Genomic DNA, 24,178 nt, shown 5'->3' with positions numbered 1-24,178 from the left:
TGAGGAAAGCGATTTGTTGAGCTCCCCCCTCGCCCAGCCTCCCCGGCGGGACCCCCTTACCCTCTTTACTGCTTTCGTACCCTCGCCCGCTTCCGACACGGCGCTGGCCTTCCAGGTACGAGCTTCCCGCTTTCCACCACACCACAGCCGGCAGTTCCTGTACGGAGACACCGTGAACCGCTGCCAACCTGGGTGCGGCATCCCCGCGTGCCCTCAGCCACCGCCTGGCAGGCAGAGGCCCACAGGCACGGGTCCCCCAAACACCGGGCTCCCGGGAGGCACTGGAGCGAGGACGGCACCTGGCTCCGGGGAGCCGCAGCCCTTCCCAGCCCCACGGGCGGGCACCGGGGAGCACCGTGCCCCGGGAGCGTGGGCAGGGGCTGGCGGCAGCAGCTCGATGGAAGGGGCTGAGCTGAAGGGAACGGGAGGAGAGGGCGAAGCTGACGGCGGGCGGCCTGACCCCGGACGCTGCTGGGAAGGAAGGGGGAGGCCGGTGTGAGGGGATGCTCGCCCGGCGCTGCCGGGACCCCGCTGCGAGGGGGGCGGCTGGAGCCCCAGCAAGGCCGTGGCCGAGGGGCAGGGGAGTGGGCCCGGGGTCGCGCCGAGAGCCGTGGCGCAGGCTCCCAAAATGGCGGGGGATGGCACAGGCTCCTCGGAGAGGCCCGGGGACCCCCGAGGATCCCCCCCCCCGGGAGAGGGCTGGAGCCTGGCAGGCTGCAGGCAGGGGACAGACCCCGGGGAGAGCCCAGGGACGAGCCAGGGGGCCCAGGGAAGGACCCCGGGGGCAGGACGAGGGCCCGGGGCCGGGCCGAGGGCGGGCGGGGGCCCGGGGCACCGTGCGGAGGGGCGCACAGCCGCCGCTCGCCGTCGAGGCCCCATTGGCTGAGCGGCACGTCACTCCAAAGGCCGGCGGCGCCTGCGCCTTGCCGCCGCCCAATAGCGAGCGACCGCAGGGGAGGGGGGCGGGCCTGCCCGCGCGCGCGCCGCCGGGCGCCCGGAGCACGGGGCGGAGCCGCCCCTGATCACGTGAGGCGAAGCCCGGCGCGGGAACGCCGGGTGGAGAGCGCCGCCGGGCCGTTAGGCGGCCGCGGCGACCAATCAGCCGGCGGCGGGGGCGGGACGGAGGCAAGCTTTCAGCCAATAGGAAGGCGGCGGGCTAGGGCGGTGCGGGAGCGGGGAAGGTGCCGGCGCGGCGCGGAGGTGCAGCGGGCGGAACCACTGGCGGGTAGATAGGGGGGGGGGGGACGGGTGGGACCATTCCGGGGGCCGCTGGAGGGGGGCGGCACGGCCGAGGCGTTCCGGGGCGGGGGGGGGATCTGGGCGCGTCCATCGGCGGGGAGGGGGGGGGGGCGAGAGCACCGGACGCAACCATCTGGTGGGGGCGAGGCCTCGGGGCGTGGCTGGGGGCGTGGTCGGGGGCGTGGTCTCGGCTCGGGGGCGGGGCCTGGGGCAGGCAGGCGCGAAGCCCCCCGGTGCCCGCCCGCTCCCGGTCCCGGTCCCGGTCCCGGTCCCGGTCCCGGTCCCACGCCATGAAGTGCATCGTCGCTGGCGGCAACATCAAAGGTGAGCGGGGCCGGGGGGTGGGCGCGGGGGTGGGGGGGCACGGGGGTGCTCTGCCTCACCCCCCCCCCCCCCCAATTCCCCTCGCCCCCCCCAGTCCTCGGCCGAGCCGTGCACTCCCTGTCCCGCATCGGGGACGAGCTCTACCTGGAGCCCACCGACAGCGGGGTACGGGGGCACCGGTGTTTGGGGGGGGGGGGGGGGGCCTGGCTGGGAGCTGGGGGGGCCACCGAGCCCCCCTCCATCCCTGCTGGGGGGGTGGGCAGGGGGTGCCAACACCCTCCGTCCGTCTGCCCGTCCGTCTGTCCCCCTCAGCTGTCCCTGCGCGCCGTCAACTCCTCGCGTTCCGCCTTCGCCTCCTTCCTCTTCGCGCCCCTCTTCTTCCAGCTGTACGAACCGGGCGGCCCCCAGCCCGACAGAGAGCTCCTCCGATGCAAAGTCCTCATGAAGGTGCAGCACCCACCCCCCTGGGCACCCCCCAAAGCCCCCCATTGCTCTAGGGTGGGCAGGGGGATACAGGCGGGGTGACCGTCCCCGTATCCGTCCCTTACCCGCAGTCCTTCCTGGGCATTTTCCGCTCGCTGCCCTCGCTGGAGAAAACGGTGTGGAAATGCCTCATCCTGCTCAAACCCCGCGCCAGCCGCCTGGTCGTGCAGCTCCACTGCAAGTACGGTGAGTGCCGGTACCGGTGCCGTCGCCTCGTCAGCACGCTGGTCCTGACCCCGCTGAGCCGGTGTCCCCTCCCTGCCAGGCGTCACCAAGACCCACAACCTGGCCTTCCAGGAGTGCGAGCGGCTGCAGGCCATTTTCGACACCCGGGGCTGCGCCAGCAGCCTCCGCGCCCCGGCACGGTGAGCGGCACCGGCACCGGGGACGGATTGCCGGTAGATTGGGGTGGCACAGGGGACGTGGGTGGCACTGGCATGGGCGGGACACAAAAGGGACAGCGGGGTGGCCCTGGGATGGGCGGGGGGCTGCGGAAGGGGATGAGGGGCGGATGGAAGGAGGGGTCCCTGCGGGGTTTGGGGTGCTCAGCCCCCCCCCCCCCCCGCATGTCCCCCTCCACAGGGTGCTGGCGGAGGCCGTGGTCCACTTCCCCCTGACGCTGGCTGAGGTGACGCTGGGGGCTGGCCCCGGGGGCAAGATCAGCCTCCGAAACTACGTGGAAGACGACGCAGGTGAGCCCAGGGGGGCGGGGGTGCCCCTTCCCTGGCTTTGGGGTGCCAGCACAGCCCCCTGACCCCCCTCTTTCCCCCCCTCCACCCCAGAGCCGAGCAAGACGATGGTTACAGAGCTGTGGCTGGCCGAGGACGAGTTCCAAACGATGGCCGTGGCCCCGGGCTCCCACATCACCTTCTGCCTCAAGGAATTTCGGGTGAGTCCCTGCCCGGCCCCCCGCCAGCCCCGGGGTCACCCCTTGGCCCCCCTCAACCCCCCCTTTGTCCCCAGGGGCTGCTGACTTTCGCCGAGGCCTCCAACCTGCCCCTCGCCATCCATTATGACGTGCCTGGCAGGTAGGAACGGGCGCCACGGCTCCCCCTGTACTGGCCCTGCCCCTGGACCCCCCCATTCAGGCTCTCTGTGCCCCCCAGGCCGGTGGTCTTCACCCTGGACGACACCGTGCTGGAGGTTCACCTGGTGCTGGCCACCCTCTCGGACCCAGAAAGCGGCTCGCAGCCCCCCACGGCCAACGGGTAAAAGCGGGGCTTGTGTCAGCCTCGGGGGTGGGTGAGAGCGGCAGCTCAGCCCCTCCGGCTGCCATCAGTAGGGACCAGAGTGAACAGCCCCCATGCCGCTCCCCTTTACCCGCGCTCTCCCCCACAGCGCGTCCCACGTGCCCGCCCCATCCGATGACTTTGCCGATGACCTCGAATCCTACATGATTGCCATGGAAACCAGTGCCTACGAGGAGGGCGCGGGGGTGTCCCCCAGCCCGACCTTCCCCTTGCGCACCCCACATCCAGCTGAAAGCAACCCCGAGGACGAGGAGGAGGAGGAGGAGGAGGGGGAAGAGGAAGGAGCTGTGCCGGGGACACCGCCTCACAAGAAGGTCTGGGATGGGCATGGGCGTGCCAGGGGACGGGCACAGCACCCTCCTGACCTCCACCTCTTCCTACAGTTTCGCTCCCTGTTTTTTGGCTCGGTGCTTACGCCGGGGGGGGCCACCCCGGCCCCCACCCAGGAGGTGCTGGCGGAGGACAGCGATGGCGAGTACTGAGAGCCCCGAGGACGCGGCACCACCGGCACGCCGCCCCGCACACCCCCCCCGCGGCGTCCGGCCACCGCCCCCACCCAGCATCGGCCCCCAAACACAGGCACCCCCCCCCATGACACGTTACAAGTTTATTCCCAAAAAATCCTCCTGCCCCACCCCTCCACTGCCATCCCAGGGCTGGGCTCTGGGCTTCCCCCCCCCCTCACCCCAGCGGTCCCAGCCCTGGGGCGGGGGGCTGTATTTGGTTCGGCGGAGTGTGGCGGGGGCGGGGGGGGGCAGGCTCTTACAAATAAAAAACGAGTCGAAAGAAAAGCGACCTGATGCTGAGGAGGGCGGGGGGCGGGGGCCGGGCCCCGGCCGGGGCGGGTGGCTTCGCAGCTCATTTCTTGGCTTTGGCAGAGTTGCGGGGAGGGGTGACGGGGCGTCCCGCGGGGTTCAGCCCGCTGAACTGCCCGTATTTGCCCTTGTTCTTATCGGCCGGCTTCAAAATCTGGGAAGGGGCAGGGGGAAGAAGTGAGTGGGGGTCTGCCTGCTGTGCCCGTCCCACCCCAGCTCCCTGCTCCCCTCCTGCCTTGAGGGTGGAGGCTCCCCCCAACTCCACGGGCACCAGGGGACCCCCCCTGCTCTCCCTCCTGCCCCCCCAGCCCTGCATGCAGCAGCCCCCCACTCCCCGCAGGAACTGGGGTCCTCCTGCAGCCCCCCGCCGACTCCCTGCAGGAACTGGGGTCCTCCTGCAGCCCCCCCCAACTCCTTGGAGGAATTGGGGTCCTCCTGCAGCCCCCCTGGACACCTTGCAGGAACTGGGGTCCTCCTGCAGCCCCCCCCCGACTCCCTGCAGGAACTGGGGTCCTCCTGTAGCCCCCCCCGGACACCTTGCAGTAACTGGGGTCCTCCTGCAGCCCCCCCCCCCGACTCCCTGCAGGAACTGGGGTCCTCCTGCAGCCCCCCCGACTCCCTGCAGGAACTGGGGTCCTCCTTACAGACCCCCCACCCACCCACAGTCACCGCGGGCTTGCCCCCCGCGCCGCCGGCCGTGCCCCCAGCCCACCTGAAACGAACACATCAGCGTTTCGTCCACGCTCATCATGGCCCCCCGCGTTGTCAAACTCCCCGCAGTAGTTGGGCGCCGAGAAGAGGGTGACGAGCTGGCGCTTGGCGAAGAATTCGTAACCGTCCTCCACCACCTGCGCGGGCGTCGGGAGTCGGCGCTAAGCCGGGAACACCTGGGGCGAATACCCCCGGCCCCATGGCAAATACCCCCAGGGGTCCAGCCCACACAGTCCCAACGAGCCCCCCCAACACCCCCAAGGTCAAACATCTCCCTCTGTGGGGAAATACCCACCCAGGACCCAAACCTGTGCAGACCCAGGCAGCCCCAAGAGCAAATATTGCCCTGGAGGGGCAAATATTAGGGGTAGAAACGCCCGCCTCATGCCCAGCACCCACTGAGGACCCAAATCTGCCCCCCAGGGATCCACCCGCCTGCTCCCCCAGCAGCGGGGTGCCCGGTGGTACCTGGTGCGCCCGGCAGATGAGGTCCAGGTCGTGCTTGTGCAGGAACTTGGCCACCACCTCCGCCCCGAAGGTGAAGGAGACGCCGCGGTCGTTCTCGCCCCAGCCCTGCACGTCCTTGTCGGGGTCGGACCAGAGCAGGTCGCAGAGCAGGCCCTGATCCGGCACGTCCGTGGGGCGCATGATCCGCCGGATCTGCTCCATCGACTGCAGGTCAGGAGACAGCCCTGCGGGGAGCGGGGGGACATCGTCAGGTCCTGCCTTTTCGGCAACAGCCCCTGTTCCCCTCTGGGCACCCCCAGAAGCACAGAGCTCCCGGTTCCCTGCTCTGGCTGCCGGTGGCTGCTTCCCCGAAACCCCGGGCGGGGCCGTGCCCACCTCCGTGGCAGCAGAAGATCTTCTCATCCACGATAGCGGCGATGGGCAAACAGTTGAAGCAGTCGGTGAACGTCTTCCAGAGCTTGATGTTGTACCGCCGCTTGCCTGCGAAGCAGCGGGTGTGGGTGCCTAGCGCTGCCTCTCCGGAATATGGGGGCGCGTGGGGCTCCCCACGAGCCCCCCCGCATGGGTTTGTGCCCCCCGGGGTGAAGCACAGAGCTGCCCAGAGGCCCGCCGGCCCCGGTGGCACGGGGACGATGCCGTGGCGTGGGTCTGCGTCGCGCAGGGGGTGTCCCTGGGGCGCACGCTTGTGGAAATTTTTGGCGGGTGGGGGTACAAGGTGGGCGTGGGACGCTCGGCGTGGAGAGCACTGGGGTGGCACAGGTTGGTTGTGGGTACAGGGATGGCACAGGGGTGGCAGGGGGACACGGGGGCGGCAGGGGGACTCCCCTTGCTCCTGGCAGCTGCAGAAGGGGTTGGCGCAGGACAGCACGGGGACGACGCCGGGGAAGGGGTGCGCGGGGATGGCAGCGGGGTCGCGGGGGGCCACGGCCCGAGCACTCACACTCGTCGTAGAAGCCATAGATGCGGTTGATGCTGGCGCACTCGTGATTGCCGCGCAGCAGGAAGAAATTCTCGGGGTACTTGATCTTGTAGGCGAGCAGCAGGCAAATGGTCTCCAGCGACTGCTTGCCCCGGTCCACGTAGTCGCCCAGGAACAGGTAGTTACTCTCAGGGGGGAAGCCCCCGTACTCAAAAAGCCGCAGCAGGTCGTAGTACTGCCCGTGGATGTCACCTGGGGGGGGTACACAGGGTGCGCATGGGACCCCGGTTCCCCACAACCCCCCGCAACGGGCCCCAGCGCTGCCCATCCACATCCCCGGGGAAGCACGGGATCGTGCCGGGATGCCCCGATTTGGCCCCCGCGCCCATCCCGGGGGTTCGCCCAGCCTGTGGCTGGGGTGCCCGGCTGGCACGGCGCTGAGCCAGCCCTCACCGCAGATCTTGAGGGGTGCCTCCAGCTCCAGCAGGATGGGCTGGCTGAGGAAGATCTCCCGCGATTTGAGGCACAGCCCCCGGATCTCGTTCTCCGTCAGCTGCACGTTCTTCCCCGGCCGCGATCCTTGGACTGGCCCCACCAGAGACACAGACGTCAGGGACGCCCCCCCCCGCCCTCCGCCAGTGCCCCACGTGCACCCCACGTGCCGGCACCGAGGGACGGGCATCGGGGCCGTGGCAACGCCCCGTGCCCACAGACTGGCAGGAGGGATTTGGGGGTGTCCCCCCCCACCCAGAAACGGCCCTTAAAGGGGGGCTGCAGGCCCTTAAGGGGGTGCTGGGGCCTTTAAGGGGGGGGGGTAGAGGTTGGGGGGGGGGGCTGGAGGCCATTAAGGGAGGGCTGGGGCTTTTAGGGGGGGGGCAGAGGTTGGGGGGGGCCTGGAGGCCCTTAAGCGGGGGCTGGGGGCCCTTATGGGGGGACCGAGGCCTTTAAGGGGTGGGTAGAGGTTGGGGGGGCTGGAGGCCCTTATGTGGGGGCTGGGGCCTTTAAGGGGGGTGGGTAGAGGTTTGGGGGGGGGGCCTGGGGGCCCTTAAGGGGGTGCTGGGGGCCCTTAAGGGGGGGGGGTAGAGGTTGGGGGGGCCTGGAGCCTTTAAGGGGGGTGGGTAGAGGTTTGGGGGGGCTTGGAGGCCCTTAAGGGGGGGCTGGGGCCTTTAAGGGGGGTGGGTAGAGGTTTGGGGGTGCCTGGAGGCCGTTAAGGGAGGGCTGGGCATGGAACACCCCCACCCCTGGGCACCCCTCTCCTGCTGGAGCTGGGGGTAGTGGCAGGCCCCCCCCAAACCGCAGGGCCTGCTGAATGTGGCACCCCCATGCCCCCACACACCCCTCACCCCACATTCCCTAATGCCGCCCCCCCCCCCCGCCTATCCCAAACCCAGCAGCCCCCCACTCCCCTGAGCCTCCCAGCCCAATCTCCAGGCCCCCTCCCCTCCACAGCCCCCCAGTACCCAGCCCCAAAACAGCCAGGCCCCAGACCCCCACCTCTACCTGCCCCCAACACACAGCCCCCAGCCCCCCAACCCTGCCCCCCATATTCTCCAGGCCCCCCCACCCCTGAAGGCTCAGCTCCAGCCCCCCCCCCCCCACCACCACCCTGGGGTACAGACCCGTGCCCCTCAGGGACCCCACCCCGAGCCATTGCTCAGCCCTGCAAACCACCCCCAAATTACAACGGCCCCCACCTCCCCCGCCGAGCCCCCCGCTGCCCCGGCCTGGCGGCGGGGGAGCCCCCGGGACGGCCAGGGCCGTTTGGGGGGGCTGGACGCTGTTAGGGGGGGATTGTCGCCGTTGGGGGTGGGTAGAGGTTGGGGGGGGGGGGCTGGGGGCCCTTAGGGGGGTGTTGAGGCCTTTAAGGGGGGGGTGGGTAGAGGTTGGGGGGGGCTTGGAGGCCTTTAAGGGGGGGCTGGGACCCTTAAAGGGGGGCTGGGGCCTTTAAGGGGGGTGGGTAGAGGTTGGGGGGGGCTGGAGGCCTTTAAGGGGGGCCTGGAGACCCTTAAGGGGGGGCTGAGGCCATTGGGGGGGACTGGAGGCCTTTAAGGGGGCACTGGGGCCATTGGGGGGGGGGCTAGAGATTAAGGGGGGCCTGGGGCCCTTAAGGGGGCACTGGGGACATTGGGGGGGGGGGCTGGGGCCTTTAAGTGGGGGCTGGAGGCCCTTAAGGGGGGGGGCTGGGAGGGGTAGAGGTTGGGGGGGCTGGAGGCTGTTAAGGGGGGCCTGGGGTCCTTAAGGGAGCACTGGGGACGTTGTGGGGGGACTGGAGACCTTTAAGGGGGGGCTGGGGCCCTTAAGGGGGGCTGAGACCATGGGGGAGGGCTGGGGTCTTTAAGGGGGGTCTGGGACCCTTAAGGGGGGCTGGGGGGGTAGAGGTTGGGGGGGGCTGGAGGCTGTTAAGGGGGGCCTGGGGCCCTTAAGGGAGCACTGGGGACATTGGGGGGGGGGGCTGGGGCCTTTAAGGGGGGTCTGGGGACCTTAAGGGGGCCTGAGGCCATTGGGGGGGACTGGAGACCTTTAAGGGAGGGCTAGGGCCCTTAAGGGGGGGGCTGGGGGTGGGTAGAGGTTGGGGGGGGGGCTTCGGCCTTTAAGGGGGGGCTGGAGGCCCTTAAGGGGGGGCTGGGGGTGGGCCTAGAGGCCATTAAGGGGGGGGCTGGGGCCCTTAAGGAGGCACTGGGGACGTTGGGGGGGGGGGCAGAAGACCTTTAAGGGGGGGCCGGAGCCCTTAAGGGGGGGCCGGGGCCCTTAAGAGGGGGCTGGGGACGCTGGGGGGGGGGCCGGGGCCCTTAAGGGGGTCCCGAGCTCTTAAGGGGGTCCCGAGGCGGTGGCGGGGGGGGTCCGGGGCTGCCAGGGGCCCCGGGGGGGGGTCGGGCCGCGGGGGCGGCGGGGCTGCTCACCCTCCAGGAGGCGGCTGATGATGGAGTCGAGGTTCAGCTTCTCGGTGTCCGCCATGGCCGCCGGACGCTCCCGCCCCGCCCCTCCCCGCCCCGCCCTACGTCACCGCGCACCCGGCGGGAGCGGCCGGCGGGAGCGGGGCGGGGCGAGGCGGGGCGCGACCGCGCCCCCTGCCGGCTGGGAGGAATGCCGTGTTGTGCCATGCCGTGCCATTCCTTGTGTGCCGTGCCGCGCCGTGCCATGCTGTGCCATCCTCCATGTGCCATGCCATGCCATGCATTCCCCACGTGCTATGCCGTGCCATGCCGTGCCGTGCCATGCCATGCCATTCCCTGCCTGCCGTGCCATCCCCTGGGTGCTATGCCATGCCATGCCGTGCCATGCCATGTCATTCCCTATGTGCCATGCCATGCCATGCCATGCCATGCCATGCCATTCCCTGCCTGCCATGCCATCCCCTGGGTGCTATGCCATGCCATGCTGTGCTGTGCCGTGCCATGCCATGCCATGCTATTCCCTGTGTGCCATGCTGTGCCATGTCATGCCGCGTCATGCCATGCCATCACCTGTGTGCCATGCCAAGTCATGCCAAGTCATGCCATGCCATGCCATTCCCCACATGCCATGCCATGCCATGCCATTCCCCATGTGCCATGCCATGCCGTGCCATGCCTTTCCCCATGTACCATGCCATGCCATGCCATGCCGTTCCCTGTCTGCCATGCTGTGCCATTGCCCATGTGCCATGCCATGCCATGCTCTGCCATTCCCTGTGTGCCATGCCATGCCATTCCCTGTGTGCCATGCCATGCTGTGCCGTGCCATGCTATGCCATGCCATTCCATTCCATTCTATTCCATTCCAATCCCCGTGTGCCATGCCATGCCATGCTGTGCTGTGCCGTGCCATTCCCCGCGTTCCGTGCCATGCCGTGCCGTGCCACAGTCGGGAATAGCTCCCGGGGCGGGGGGGTGGGTGCAGCCCTGACATTTCGGCTCCGCGGTGTCAGTTTTACAGCCGGCCCCGGGTGACCCCCCCGGGCTGGCCCCGGGCCCTGGCCCCGGCCCCGTCCTCTGCTGCCCGCGGTGGCCCCGCCGCCCCCGCCTCCCCGCTCCCCCCTTGTCCCCGCACCCCGAGGCTCCGCACCCTGCACCCCCCCGGCCCCGCCCCCGCCCCCCCCGGGGCCGCCCCTCCCGGGCAGGAGGCGCCGCCGCCACCGCCGGGACCGGAGCGGGCAGAGCCGCTGCGCCGGGACCGACAGCACCGGACAGACCGCCCGCCCCCCCCCGCCCGTGGGTGCTGCCGCGAGTGGGGCTGGGGGGCCGGGGGGTGCGTGGGTGTGGGTGCTTTTCTTTTTTTTTGGGGGGGGGGGGGGGGGTGAGTGCACGCGCCGGGGGTGCTGGTGCTGGGGGGGGGGTGTGGGTGTGTGTGCATGTGCCCACGCGTGTGTGTGTGTGCACGCGTGTGCGTGCGTGTGCGCGTCTCCACGCGTGCGGGCATGTCGGGGTGCGTGTGTGTGTGCGCAGGCACGTCTGCATGCATGCGTGTCCGTGTGCGTGCATGTATACGTGCACGCATGTCTGTGTGCATGTGTAATGTGTACACGCGTGTGTGGGCATGTCCATGCGCGTGCATGTGTATACATGTACTCTGCATATCTTCCTGTGTCCGTGTGCGCACCTGTGCGCGTGCACACGTGCATGCGTGTCCGTGTGCATGAGTACACACGTGTGTGGGCGTGGGCATGTGCACTCTGCATGTCTTCCTGTGTACGTGTGCACGCCTGTGTGCGTGCACATGTGCATGCGTGCACGCACGCATGGTTGCATGCATGTGTGAATGCATGTCTGTGTGCATGTGTACACGTGTGTGGGCGTGCATGCATGTGCACGTCTGCATGTCTGCCTGTTTACATGTGCATGCCTGTGCACGTGCACGTGTGCGGTTGCATGCACGTGTGCATGCGTGTCCGTGTGCATGTGTACACATGTGTGTGGGCGTGTGCATGTGCATGTCAGTACGTCTGCCTGTGCACATGTGCATGCGTGCATGCATGTCTGTGTGCATGTGTACACACATGTGTGGGCCTGTGCATGTGCACGTCTGCATGTCTGCCTGCGTACGTGTGCACACCTGTGTGCATGCATGTGTGCATGTGCATGTCTGCCTGCATACGTGTGCATGCACGTGTGTGCGCGCGCATGCATGTTTGCACACACGTGTGCATGCGCATCTGTGTCCATGCGGACACGCGTGTGTGTGCACAGAGCAGCCTGGCAGCGCAGCCCGGGCTGGCGGGGCGGTTGTGGCCGTGGGGTGTTGTGCCGGGGCGGGTGTGCGGGTGACGGCTGTGCCGGGTGTCACCAGGTGGGTGGCAGGGCATGGGTGGCAGGGCATGGGTGGCAGGGCATGCAGGGCGCTGCGGCGTGGTGGCCCGTGCCGGTGGCTCTGTGCCCGACGGTGACGGTGACAGTGACGCCGTGGGCAGCTGGAGCTAAGCCGGGGGACGTGCGGCGTGGCAGCTCTGCCATGCTGGGGAGAAGGGGGACGGGGGGCCGTGCCCAGCTCGGGGACGGGGACAGGAGGACGGGGACAGGAGGACGGGGGTCACTCCGGCACACCGAGCCACCGCGCCAGGTCCCGCTGCGGCAGCGTGTCCCCATGGCCTCCCCGCTGTCCCTGGGGACGGGGGACAAGGCCAGGGACAGGGGTGCAAGCCCAGCTCAGGGCGAGGGTGCCAGCGCCTGGCGCGAGGTGCCCGTGCCCTCCCCGGTGCCGGAGGGGACAATGGGGCTCTGTGCCGCCTGGCATGGCCGCTGCCTAATCCGGGGCACGGGGCCGGGGGCCGGGCACCCCGGGGTGGCACGGGGGGGGGGGTGGTTTAAAGGCCAGAGCCGAATCCTGTCCCCTGTGCCAGGCGTCCCCGAGGCCTCGTCCCCTGCGTGCTCTCAGGCCACGGCTCCCACCCCAAGGTACCCAGGGCCATGCCGCAGCCGGGGACGGAGGGTGGTCCCCAGGCTGGGTGGGGGGCACAGACCCCCAGGGCCAACCTGTATCTGCGTTTTGGGGGGGTCCTCGTGCTGGCGGGCGCTCACCGGCGGGCAAGGGACCGAGCCATGCGTCCCTTAACCCTGTCACCGCGTCCCACCCACCCCATGGGGACACCCTCCCCGTGTCCCCTGGGGTCCCGGCACGGGGCTGGGGGGGAGCCTGGGTGGGGGGCTGCAGCGCTCAGCTCCGTGCCTCAGTTTCCCTCCGTGCCCAGGTCACCCAGGCTGGGTGCTGGGGTACGGGGACACCCCGGGTGCCTGGCTCCACAGCCCCCGGGGCACCTTGGCACCCCGAAGCAGGGGTTGTCCCCGGCTGCGCCGAGCTGGCGTGGGATTACGCTAATCCCTGCTCCGGCTCAGCCGGAGCTGCCGGGGTCACCGGGGCTGGCACCAAGGGGACAACCTGGGGTCAGCGGGGCTGGCACCGAAAGGTGCTCCAGGAAGGGGTGCCTGGCCCTGGTGGGTGCTGCAAAAGGGGTGCCCTGGGTGCTGTGGGGCTGGGGAGGGGGTGACCGGGGGGGGTGACGGGTCCCCGAGGAGCCCCGCTGACTCTGCCTGCCTGTCTCTTGCAGCCCCTCGGTCACCAGGATGGTGAGTGGGCCCCGGCTTGGGTGGGTGGGTGGGGGGGGGAGATCGCGGGTGGATGTGGGTGCCCCATCCCCGTGGGGCAGGGCCCCGGTGAGCCCCGGCGGTGCCGGGCACTGCTGCGGGCGGCATGGCGCGCTGTGCCCACCCGCCGCGTGACCCCGTGGGGACAAGGGGACGCTTTGTCCGGGAGCTGGCGGCCCCGGCGGCTGGCACTGCCCCGCTGTCCCCGAGGGGGAGGCTCTGTGCCCAGCACCCGCAGCCCCCCAGCAGCACCCCGACACCCCCACCCACGCGTGGGCAGCGGCGCCCTGTGCCCCTCTGCCCCACACCAGCCCCTTGCCCCCACGCCTGCCCCATGCCCCCCATGGCAGCACCCTACCCCCGTGCCCACCCAGTGTCTGCCCCAGTGCCAGCCCCGTGCCAGCCCATTAGCCCCGTGCCAGCCCCATGCCAGCCCCGTGCCAGCCCATTAGCCCCATGCCAGCCCCATGCCAGCCCCTTAGCCCCATGCCAGCCCCGTGCCAGCCCTGTGCCAGTCCCTTAGACCCATGCTAGCCCATTAGCCCCATGCCAGCCCTATGCCAGCCCCATGCCAACCCATTAGCCCCATGCCAGCCCCATGCCAGCCCCTTAGCTCCATGCCAGCCCCGTGCAAGCCCTGTGCCAGACCCGTGCCAGCCCCTTAGACCCATGCTAGCCCATTAGCCCAGTGCCAGCCCTATGCCAGCCCCATGCTAGCCCATTAGCCCCATGCCAGCCCATTAGCCCTGTACCAGCCCATTAGCCCCATGCCGGCCCCATGCCAGCCCCTTAGCCCCATGCCAGCCCCATGCCAGCCCCGTGCCAGCCCCTTAGACCCATGCTAGCCCATTAGCCCAGTGCCAGCCCTATGCCAGCCCCATGCCAGCCCCTTAGTCCTGTGCCAGCCCCTGTGCAAGCCCTGTGCCAACCCATTAGCCCCGTGCCAGTCCCTTAGCCCTGTGCCAACCCCATGCCAGCCCTATGCCAGCCCTATGCCAGCCCCATGCCAGCCCCATGCCAGCCCATTAGCCCTGTGCCAACTCCTTAGCCCCATGCCAGTCCCTTAGTCCCGTGCCAGCCCCACACCAGCCCCCTGCCAGTCCCTTAGCCCAGTGCCAGCCCTGTGCCAGCCCCTTAGTCCCGTGCCAGCTCCGTGTGAACTCCATGCCAACCCATTAGCCCCATGCCAGTCCCTTAGCTCCCTGCCAGCCCCACACCAGCCCCGTGCCAGCCCCATGCCAGCCCATTAGCCCTGTGCCAACCTCTTAGCCCCGTGCCAGCCCCACACCAGCCCCAAGCCAGCCCATTAGCCCCATGCCAGTCCCTTAGACCAGTGCCAGCCCCATGCAAGCCCTATGCCAACCCATTAGCCCCATGCCAGCCTATTAGCCCTGTGCCAAACCCTTAGCCCCATGCCAGTCCCTTAGCCCCCTGCCAACCCTGTGCCAGTCCCACGCCAGCCTATTAGCCCTGTGCCAACCCCTTAGCCCCGTGCCAGCCCCTTAGCCCCGTGCCAGCCCCATGCCAACCCCCTAGCCCCGTGCCAGCCCCTTAGTCCCATGCCAGCCCTGTGTGAGCCCCATGCCAACATATTAGCCCCATGCCAGTCCCTTAGCCCAGTGCCAGCCCTGTGCCAGCCCCATGCCAACCCCCTAGCCCCACGCCAGCCCCACGCCAGCCCCGTGCCAGCCCCATCTTTGCCACCCGCAGCTCTCGGTGGAGCAGACGAGCATGGAGCAAGCGCCGAGCCCGAAGGAGCAGGAGTGGGCAGGGCCGGAGGCCTTGTGCCCAGGCTGGCTGGAGGATGAGACCCCCGATGGTGAGGTGCCCGAGGACGGCGGGGACCCTGACTGTGCCACCCATGCCTACGAGCTGCTCCAGGGTGCCCTGCGCCAGGAGGGGCTGCCCCCCACGCTGGATCGCTCCGCAGAACCCCGCACGGGTGGGGGGCACGGGCGAGGCTGGGGTGGGGGGCAGGGGGCTGGGGACAGGGGGGTGGCAGGGATTGGGATGGAGATCGGGACACGGTGCCAGGCTGGGGGGACATGGGGGTACAGGGATTGGGATGGAGATGGGGACACGGTGCCAGGCTGGGGGGACAGGGGGGTGGCAGGGATTGGGATGGAGATGGGGACACAGTGCCAGGCTGGGGGGACATGGGGGTACAGGGATTGGGATGGAGATCGGGACACGGTGCCAGGCTGGGGGGACAGGGGGTGGCAGGGATTGGGATGGAGATCGGGACACGGTGCCAGGCTGGGGGGGACATGAGGGTACAGGGATTGGGATGGAGATGGGGACACGGTGCCAGGCTGGGGGGACAGGGGGGTACAGGGATTGGGATGGAGATGGGGACACGGTGCCAGGCTGGGGGGACAGGGGGGTGGCAGGGATTGGGATGGAGATGGGGACACGGTGCCAGGCTGGGGGGGACATGAGGGTACAGGGATTGCGATGTAGATGGGGACACAGTGCCAGGCTGGGGACAGGGGAGTGGCAGGGATTGGGATGGCACTGGGGACACGGTGCAAGGCTGGGGACATGGGGGTACAGGGATTGGGATGGCACTGGGGACACGGTGCAAGGCTGGGGACATGGGGGTACAGGGATTGGGATGGCACTGGGGACACGGTGCAAGGCTGGGGACATGGGGGTACAGGGATTGGGATGGTGATGGGGACACGGTGCCAGGCTGGGGGGACACAGGGGTGGCAGGGATTGGGATGGAGATGGGGACACGGTGCAGGTGGCAGGGATTGGGATGGCACTGGGGACACGGTGCCAGGCTGGGGGGACACAGGGGTGGCGGGGATTGGGATGGAGATGGGGACACAGAGCCAGGCTGGGGACGTGAGGGTACGGGGATTGGGATGGCACTGGGGACACAGTGCCAGGCTGGGGGGGACAGGGGGTACAGGGATTGGGATGGCACTGGGGACACAGTGCCAGGCTGGGGGGGACGGGGGGGACAGGGGGTACAGGGATTGGGATGGAGATGGGGACACGGTGCCAGGCTGGGGGGACACAGGGGAGTGGCAGGGATTGGGATGGAGATGGGGACACGGTGCCAGGCTGGGGGGACACAGGGGTGGCAGGGGGTTCACAGCCGGGGTGCCAGGGACAAGGTGGCAACGGGGTCCCCAGGCCGGGGCGGTTAACCCTTGCCTTGCTGGCAGGATCAGGCCCGCTGGACATGACCGTCTGCATCCTGGGCTCCCCCACCGCCTTCCTGCCCGTCCTGCTGGAGGGTGGCACCCGCTGCCCAGGTGGGTACGGCCTCCTCATCCTCACCCCGTACGGGACATCCATGAACCCACAGCGGGTGCTCCCCACGTCCCACCCAGCTGCTCCAACCCCAGGTCAAGGCCTTGCCCACCCCCGCTGTGCCTGCGCGACCGGGACCGGGAGGGAAACTGAGGCAGGGGCTGAGGGTGGCACTGACCCCACTCCCGCTCCGTGCCCCAATCTGCAGCCCCATTAACCCCAGTACACACCAGTGCTGGCAGCAAATGCCACCCCAGGGCGCTAGGGCAGCCGCAGCGTCGCTCCCCACCCCGTGCTCGCTCCTTGGGTGGGTGCCCCCCTTTGCCTTTTGGGGGATCTGAGGGCAGGGGTCCACTGCCCGCGCCCCTGCCTGCCCGCAGGTGCCATGGTGCTGTGCCTGTCGCCCGCCTGGGCCAGCCGGGTGCCCTCGGAGACGTCCCCGGGTGCCTGGACGCTGCTGCTCTCCCGGGGGGTCTCCTTCGAGGCGGGGGGGCACAGCACCCTGGAGACCTTCGTGCCCCCCCGCCGAGCCAACTACGTGACGGGCACCTTCGCGGCGGGGGACCCCGAGGGCGGCTGGGTGGGCGAGCTGACCCGCCACCTCGACTGCCCCACGGGGGGCTCGGTCCCGCTCACCCGCCGGCTCGAGGACCCGCTGGTCACCCGTTGGGTGCTGGCGGCCCGCGCCGGCCTGCCCGTGCCCCCCACCCTGGCTTTTGTCCTGGGGTCCGGGGGGGACCTGCCCACGGACCCGGGGGTCCCTGGGGTGAGGCTGGTGCGGCTGGAGGACCCCCAAAGCCAGGAGAGCCTGGTGCAGGAGGAGGTGGGTGCCTTCCTGGGGGGCACCGCCATGGAGCCCTACAGCCAGGTGGGCACGGCGGGGCACGGGGGGCACCCACGGGGTATTGGGGGGTGGGCAGGGAGATGGTGGGGACACGGCTGGGGTGTGGGGGTCAGGGTCACCCATGGGCATGGGGGGGTGTGGGGGGCACCCATGGGGCATTGGGGGGTGGGCATGGAGATGGTGGAGGCACGGCTGGGGTGTAGGGGTCAGGGTCACCCATGGGCATGGGGGGGCGTGGGGGGCACCCATGGGGCATGGGGGGGCACCCATGGGGCATGGCAAGGCGTATGGGGGCACCCATGGGGCATGGGGGGGGTGGGCAGGGAGACGGTGGGGGCACGGCTGGGGTGTAGTGGTCAGGGTCACCCATGGGCATGGGGGGGTGCGGGGGGCACCCATGGGGCATGGCAGGGTGTACAGGGGCACGACGGGGTGTGCAGGGGCATCTGTGCGGCATGGTGGGGGCACAAGGGTGGAAGGCACCCGTGGGACACCCGTGGGGCTCATGCCAGTGGGATGTCACCAGTGATAACAGGGTGATAATGGTACCCAGGCGGTGGGGTGGCTGTTGGGGTGTCACGGGGTGTCACGGGGTGGTGGCACGGGGCGTCATGGGGTGTCACGGTGGTGCATGCAGATGGTGGGGTGTCATGGGGGTTGTCACAGGGTGTCACAGTGGTGCATGCAGATGGTGGGGTGTCATGGGGTGTCACGGGGTGTCACAGGGTGTCACGGTGGTGCATGCAGGCTGTGGGGTGGCACGTGTAGGCGGCGGGGGTGATGACGGCGTGGGGGTGACACAGGGGTGTCCGCAGGTGCATGCAGATGGTGGGGCGTCATGGGGGGGTGTCACAGGGTATCACGGGGTGTCACGGTGGTGCATGCAGATGGTGGGGTGTCATGGGGGGTGTCACGGGGTGTCACGGTGGTGCATGCAGATGGTGGGGTGTCATGGGGGGGTGTCACGGGGTGTCACAGTGGTGCATGCAGATGGTGGGGTGTCATGGGGGGGTGTCACAGGGTGTCACAGTGGTGCATGCAGATGGTGGGGTGTCATGGGGTGTCACGGGGTGTCACAGGGTGTCACGGTGGTGCATGCGGGCTGTGGGGTGGCACGTGTAGGCGGCGGGGGTGATGACGGCGTGGGGGTGACACAGGGGTGTCCGCAGGTGGTGGTGCGGCCGGCGGGCTGGCGGTGGCGTGGGACGGGCACCCACAGCACCCACGGGAAGGCGGAGGGGGCGGCGGTGGCGCAGGCGGTGGGTGCCCGGCTCCGCGGGCTGCGGGAGGAGGAGAGCGTCTTGCTGGAGGCCATGGTGCCCACCGCCCGCCTGCCCGTGCCCCCCCCACGTAAGACCCCCGCCCTTGGGTGCCCACCACCCTGGGATGGGAGGGAAAGGTCCCGTCCCCCTGCCATGGGTCCCTACGGCTGTGCCGGCCACATGTCCGTCCCCTGGTGGGTGGGTGGCTGGGTGGTCATCGGGGCAACCAAACTCCTGGGCTCCTGGGGCAGGGCATGAAGGTGGCCACCCTGGACCTCCCCACAGTCCCTTGAGGGTTTTGGGGGGGGAATGTGGTGACCCTGGACCCCCACAGTCCCCTGGGGTGGGGGAGAAGGGCACCCTGGACCCCCCCACGGTCCCTTGGAGGGGAAGGTGGCCACCCTGGACCCCCACAGTCCCCTCGGGGTGGGGGAGAAGGGCACCCTGGACCCTCCCACGGTCCCTTGGAGGGGAAGGTGGCCACCCTGGACCCCCACAGTCCCCTCGGGGTGGGGGAGAAGGGCACCCTGGACCCTCCCACGGTCCCTTGGAGGGGAAGGTGGCCACCCTGGACCCCCACAGTCCCCTTGGGGTGGGGGAGAAGGGCACCCTGGACCCCCCCACGGTCCCTTGGAGGGGAAAGTGGCCACCCTGGACCCCCATAGTCCCCTCGGGGTGGGGGAGAAGGGCACCCTGGACCCCCCCATGGTCCCTTGGAGGGGAAGGTGGCCACCCTGGACCCCCACAGTCCCCCTGGGGTGGGGGAGAAGGGCACCCTGGACCCCCCCACGGTCTCTTGGGGGTTTTGGGGGGTAAGGTGGCCACCCTGGACCCCCATGGTCCCCTGGCACAGGGCAGGGTGGTGGGGTGACCACCTTCGCCTCCCTCCGGTCCCATGGGGCTGGGGGGGTGACAGTGGCCACGCTGACCCCCGCAGTCCCCCGGGGTTGGGGTTGGCGGGGGCCACGGCGATGTCACACGGGGTGCCAGAAGCCCCCCGGGGGGGTGGGGGTCAGGTAGGGACCCCTGTCCCTGGGCAGCGGCCGTGCCTGCCCTGTCCCTCGCCCCCCAGGCAGCCCAGCCCCACGGCTGCCCATGGCCCTGCGCATCTGCACCCTCGTCTGCAGGTCCTGGGGGGAGCGGCCCCAGCTCTGCCAGGTACGGCCCCGCCCACCCCAGGCTCCGCCCCTCCAGCTGGGTGGGGCAGGGGGCGTGGCCGTGGGCATCCCCACCCATGGGCGGGGTGCGGCCATGGGTGTCCCGCCAGGCTATGGGGTGGTGGCACGTGTCCCCAGGCTATGGTGGCCATCCATGTCCCCATGTCCTGGTGGCCCTGCATGTCCCCAGCCATGGTGGTAGCCCATGTCCGCAGCCATGGTGGCCCTGCATGTCCCCAGGCTATGGTGGCCATCCATGTCCCCAAGCTATGGTGGCCATCCATGTCCCCAGGCTATGGTGGTAGCCCATGTCCCCATGTCCTGGTGGCCCTGTATATCCCCAGCCATGTGGCAGCCCATGTCCCCAGCCATGGTGGCCCTGCATGTCCCCAGGCCATGATGGTAGCCCATGTCCCCAGGCCATGGAGGTAGCCCATATCTGCAGCCATGGTGGCCCTGCGTGTCCCCAAGCCATGGCAGTAGCCCCTGTCCCAAGGCCATGGTGGTAGCCCATGTCCCCAGCCATGGTGCTCCTGTGTGTCCCCAGGCCATGGTGGTAGCCCCTGTCCCAAGGCCATGGTGGCCCTGCATGTCCCCAGGCCATGGTGGTAGCCCATATCTGCAGCCATGGTGGCCCTGTGTGTCCCCAAGCCATGGTGGTAGCCCATATCCCCATGTCCTGGTGGCCCTGCATGTCTCCAAGCCATGGTGGCCCTGTGCGTCCCCAGGCCATGGTGATAGCCCATGTCCTCATGTCCTGGTGGCCCTGCATGTCCCCAGGCCATGGTGGTAGCCCATGTCCCCAGGCTATGGTGGCCATCCATGTCCCCATGTCCTGGTGGCCTTGCACGTTCCCAGCCATGGTGGCCCTGCGTGTCCACAGGCTATGGTGGCCGCCCATGTCCCCAGGTCATGGTGGCCATCCACGTCCCCATGTCCTGGTGGCCCTGCATGTCCCCAGCCATGGTGGTATCACTGTCCCCAGGCCATGGTGGCCACCCACATCCCTGGGCAACGGGGTAGCAGCCGCCGTCCCCACGCCCGTGCCGGCGTGTCCCCGCAGGTGGCGTGCGGCGTGGGGCGCGCGGAGGCACCGGTACGGCACGGGGCGGCGCTGCCCCAGGGCCTGGACTCCAGCCTGCAGCAGTGGGGCGTGGTGGCCCCGGGCCAGCAGCAGGCCCTGGCCACGCGACTGCGGGGGGCCGCCGAGGCCGCCATGGCCGCCCTCCTGGCCGCCGAGGCCGAGCTGAGCCCCCAGCAGCGCGGCGGCGCCCGCGCCCGCACCGACCTCCTGGGTGAGCGCGGGGCAGGGGGGACGACGGCGCCGGGTCCCCGGGGGCCACCCCGCCGGCGGTGGCGCTGGCCCCCGGGGGTGCTGAGCGCTGGCGTCCCCGTCCCCAGGCGTGGACTTCTTGCTGGCGTGCGTGGATGATGCCCTGGAGCTGGTGGCCCTGTCTGCCAACAGCCAGCGGTGCCTGGAGACCTGCCTGCTGGCCGAGGCCATGGGGCGCGCCGTGGGGGAGCCCCCCGGCGACCTGCCCCGGCTGCTGGCCGAGGCCCTGCTGCACCGGGCGCAGTGCCACCTGGTCGAGGGCAAGGACATCCTCCTCATCGGGGCCGGCGGCATCAGCAAGAGTTTCGTCTGGGAGGCGGCCCGCGACTACGGCCTGAGGGTGAGGGGACCGGGGCGCCGGCTGGTGGGCGCGGCCGTCAGTAGGTTTCAGAGTGAACGCACGGCACCCAGGCCTCAGGCGGTCTCTCCGCCGGCGCAGTCCGTCGGGAGGGTGGCACAGCTTGCGGTGCCGGGGGCGGGTGCCCCACAGTGACACCTCTTTGGGGACGCAGATCCACCTGGTTGAGTCGGACCCGGAGCACTTCGCGGCGGGGCTGGTGCAGACCTTCCTGCCCTACGACAGCCGGGAGCACCGGCGCGACGAGGAGCACGCGGAGCGGGTGACGGAGCTGGTACGCGCCCGGGGGCTGCGGCCCCACGCCTGCCTCTCTTACTGGGACGACTGCGTGGTGCTGGCGGCACTGGTGTGCCAGCGCCTGGGGCTCCGCGGCAGCCCCCCCGCCGCCGTCCGCGTGGCCAAGCAGAAAAGCCGAACCCACCAGCACCTGCAGCGGTGCCGCCGGGGCCGCCCGCCGCCCGCCGCCTTCGCCGTGCCCTGCCGCCGGCTGCAGAGCCACGGGGACGTGGAACGGGCGGCCGGCGCCGTGCCTTTCCCCGCCGTGGCGAAATTGGAGTTCGGGGCGGGCGGCGTGGGCGTGCGGTTGGTGGAAAGCGCCGGGCAGTGCCACGCGCACGCCGCCCGGCTCTGGCGGGACCTGCGGGACGACGCCGATCACCCGGGCATCGGGTTGGGTTGGGGCAACGCCATGCTGCTGATGGAGTACGTGCCGGGCACGGAGCACGACGTCGACTTGGTGGTCTTCGAGGGGCGGCTGCTGGGCGCTTGGGTTTCCGACAACGGCCCCACGCGCCTGCCCGCTTTTTTGGAGACCGCTGCCTGCCTGCCCTCCTGCCTGCCCGCCGACCGGCAGGCGCAGCTGGTGCGGGCAGCCCTGCAGTGCTGCCTGGCCTGCGGCTTGCGGGACGGCGTCTTCAACGTGGAGCTGAAGCTGGGGCCGGGCGGGCCGCGGCTGCTGGAGATCAACCCCCGCATGGGGGGTTTCTACCTCCGCGACTGGATCCGGGAGGTCTACGGCCCCGACTTGCTGCTGGCGGCCGTGCTGGTGGCACTGGGGCTACCGCCGGTGCTGCCCGCTCGCCCGGCGGCTCGCACCCACCTAGCCGGGGTTATGTGCCTGGGCTCGGAGCACGGGCCGGCGCTGGCGGGGGGCGGCGGGGGGCTGGCGGCCCTGCGGGAGCTGCAAAGCCGGGGCCTCGTCCGCCTCAACCGCCTCTTCGAGGAGACGGCGGGCAGCGGCGAGTACGAGGAGCCCTGCCTGAGCGTCGCCTGCGGCGGGGCGACGCGGCCGGAGGCCTGCCTGCGCCTGCTGGGGCTCTGCCAGGCGCTGGGCATCGACTCGCCCCGCTACCCCGTCGGCCATTTTCTGTCCCACTTCAAATAGCCCCGGGGCCGGCGCGGGGCGCGGCGGCTAGGGTGGGGGGGCACGGCCGCCCGCCCGCTGCTGCCCTGGCACCCCCTCCCCGTCTCCCGCGGCCCCGCCGCCTCGGGGTGTCCCCCCCCCCCCCCCAGCACCCCGTCCCCTCTGTGTCCCCCCCCCCCCCGACGCCTTGCGCCCGGTGTCCCCCGTTCCCCACAGCAATGGGGGGACACGACCAGTGCCCCCCCCGCCATGCCAGGGACAGGCAGGGGGATGCTGCCCCCCGCGCCGGCCCCGTTCCCCCGTTAACGAACCTTTGCTAACGGGGGGGAGGGCAGCCCCCCCAGAGGCACCCAGGCCGCCCCACCAGAGCAGCGGGTGCAGCCTGGGGTGTGCCTGCACCCACCAGCGTGGGGAGACCCTACAATAACAGACCAGCGTGGGGAGACCCTACGATAACAGATCTGTGTGGGGAGACCCTACAATAACAGACCAGTGTGGGGAGACCCTACAATAACAGACCTGCACGGGGAGACCCTACAATAACAGACCAGCGTGGGGAGACCCTACAATAACAGACCAGCGTGGGGAGACCCTACAATAACAGACCAGCATGGGGAGACCCTACAATAACAAACCAGCGTGAGAAGACCCTGCAGTAATAGACCTATGTGGGGAGACCCTACGATAACAAACCAGCATGGGGAGACCCTACAGTAACAAACCAGCGTGGGGAGACCCTACAGTAACAGACCAGCATGGGGAGACCCTACAATAACAAACCAGCATGGGGAGACCCTACAATAACAGACTAGCGTGGGGAGACCCTACAGTAACAAACCAGCGTGGGGAGACCCTGCAGTAACAGATCTGTGTGGGGAGACCCTACAATAACAGACCTGCGTGGGGAGACCCTACGATAACAGATCTGTGTGGGGAGACCCTACAATAACAGACCAGCGTGGGGAGACCCTACGATAACAAACCAGCGTGGGGAGACCCTACAATAACAGACCTGCATGGGGAGACCCTACAATAACAGACCAGCGTGGGGAGACCCTGCAGTAACAGATCAGCATGGGGAGACCCTACAATAACAGATCAGCATGGGGAGACCCTACAATAACAGACCAGCGTGGGGAGACCCTGCAGTAACAGATCTGTGTGGGGAGACCCTACAATAACAGACCTGCGTGGGGAGACCCTACGATAACAGATCTGTGTGGGGAGACCCTACAATAACAGACCAGCGTGGGGAGACCCTACGATAACAAACCAGCGTGGGGAGACCCTACAATAACAGACCTGCATGGGGAGACCCTACAATAACAGACCAGCGTGGGGAGACCCTCCAGTAACAGATCAGCATGGGGAGACCCTACAATAACAGATCAGCATGGGGAGACCCTACAATAACAGACCAGCGTGGGGAGACCCTGCAGTAATAGAGCTATGTGGGGAGACCCTACGATAACAGACCTGCATGGGGACACCCTGCAGTAATAGACCTACATGGGGAGACCCTACAATAACAAACCAGCATGGGGAGACCCTACAATAACAAACCAGCGTGGGGAGACCCTGCAGTAATAGACCTACATGGGAAGACCCTACAATAACAAACCAGCATGAGAGAGACCCCAGAGTAGCAGACTTAGGTGGGGAGACCCTGCACTAACAGACCTGTGTGGGAAAACCCTACAATAACAAACCAGTGTGGGGAGACCCTACAATAACACAGGAGTACCCGGGAATTCCCAGTGGTAGCGGAGCAGCTGGGAAGACTCTTCCGGGAAGAGACCTGTGTGGGGAGCCCCTGTGACAAAGGGCTGTC

At 69.3% G+C, this 24,178-nt stretch overlaps 3 protein-coding genes across 3 annotated transcripts; 2 read left to right on the top strand and 1 right to left on the bottom strand.

The window, feature by feature from the left end:
- The first annotated feature begins 1,529 nt into the window (after nucleotides 1-1,529).
- Nucleotides 1,530-3,778, top strand: RAD9A (RAD9 checkpoint clamp component A). The gene is made up of 10 exons (XM_075713006.1): nucleotides 1,530-1,563; nucleotides 1,658-1,728; nucleotides 1,876-2,010; nucleotides 2,118-2,232; nucleotides 2,312-2,411; nucleotides 2,629-2,738; nucleotides 2,829-2,935; nucleotides 3,010-3,074; nucleotides 3,153-3,254; nucleotides 3,385-3,778. The coding sequence occupies exons 1-10, from the start codon at nucleotides 1,530-1,532 to the stop codon at nucleotides 3,776-3,778; spliced, it is 1,233 nt and encodes a 410-aa protein (XP_075569121.1).
- Nucleotides 3,779-4,154: 376 nt separating this feature from the next.
- Nucleotides 4,155-9,166, bottom strand: PPP1CA (protein phosphatase 1 catalytic subunit alpha). Its single transcript, XM_075712135.1, is given in 8 exon segments — nucleotides 4,155-4,265; nucleotides 4,824-4,868; nucleotides 4,870-4,959; nucleotides 5,291-5,514; nucleotides 5,666-5,770; nucleotides 6,231-6,461; nucleotides 6,663-6,794; nucleotides 9,110-9,166. Coding segments are annotated over 8 exon segments (993 nt in total). The 5' UTR covers nucleotides 9,165-9,166.
- Nucleotides 9,167-14,482: 5,316 nt separating this feature from the next.
- On the top strand, nucleotides 14,483-22,368 carry CARNS1 (carnosine synthase 1). Its single transcript, XM_075713173.1, has 8 exons — nucleotides 14,483-14,708; nucleotides 15,943-16,032; nucleotides 16,411-16,898; nucleotides 18,044-18,224; nucleotides 19,209-19,294; nucleotides 20,357-20,588; nucleotides 20,695-20,966; nucleotides 21,139-22,368. Exons 1-8 carry the CDS (start codon nucleotides 14,498-14,500, stop codon nucleotides 22,366-22,368), a joined length of 2,790 nt encoding a protein of 929 aa, XP_075569288.1. The 5' UTR covers nucleotides 14,483-14,497.
- Nucleotides 22,369-24,178: the final 1,810 nt, after the last annotated feature.

The sequence above is a fragment of the Pelecanus crispus genome, chromosome 6 (assembly GCF_030463565.1).
Source record: "Pelecanus crispus isolate bPelCri1 chromosome 6, bPelCri1.pri, whole genome shotgun sequence".
Classification (NCBI taxonomy): domain Eukaryota; kingdom Metazoa; phylum Chordata; class Aves; order Pelecaniformes; family Pelecanidae; genus Pelecanus; species Pelecanus crispus.
Note: the sequence above shows the minus strand (reverse complement) of the source record. Positions and strands in the feature narration are given on the sequence as shown.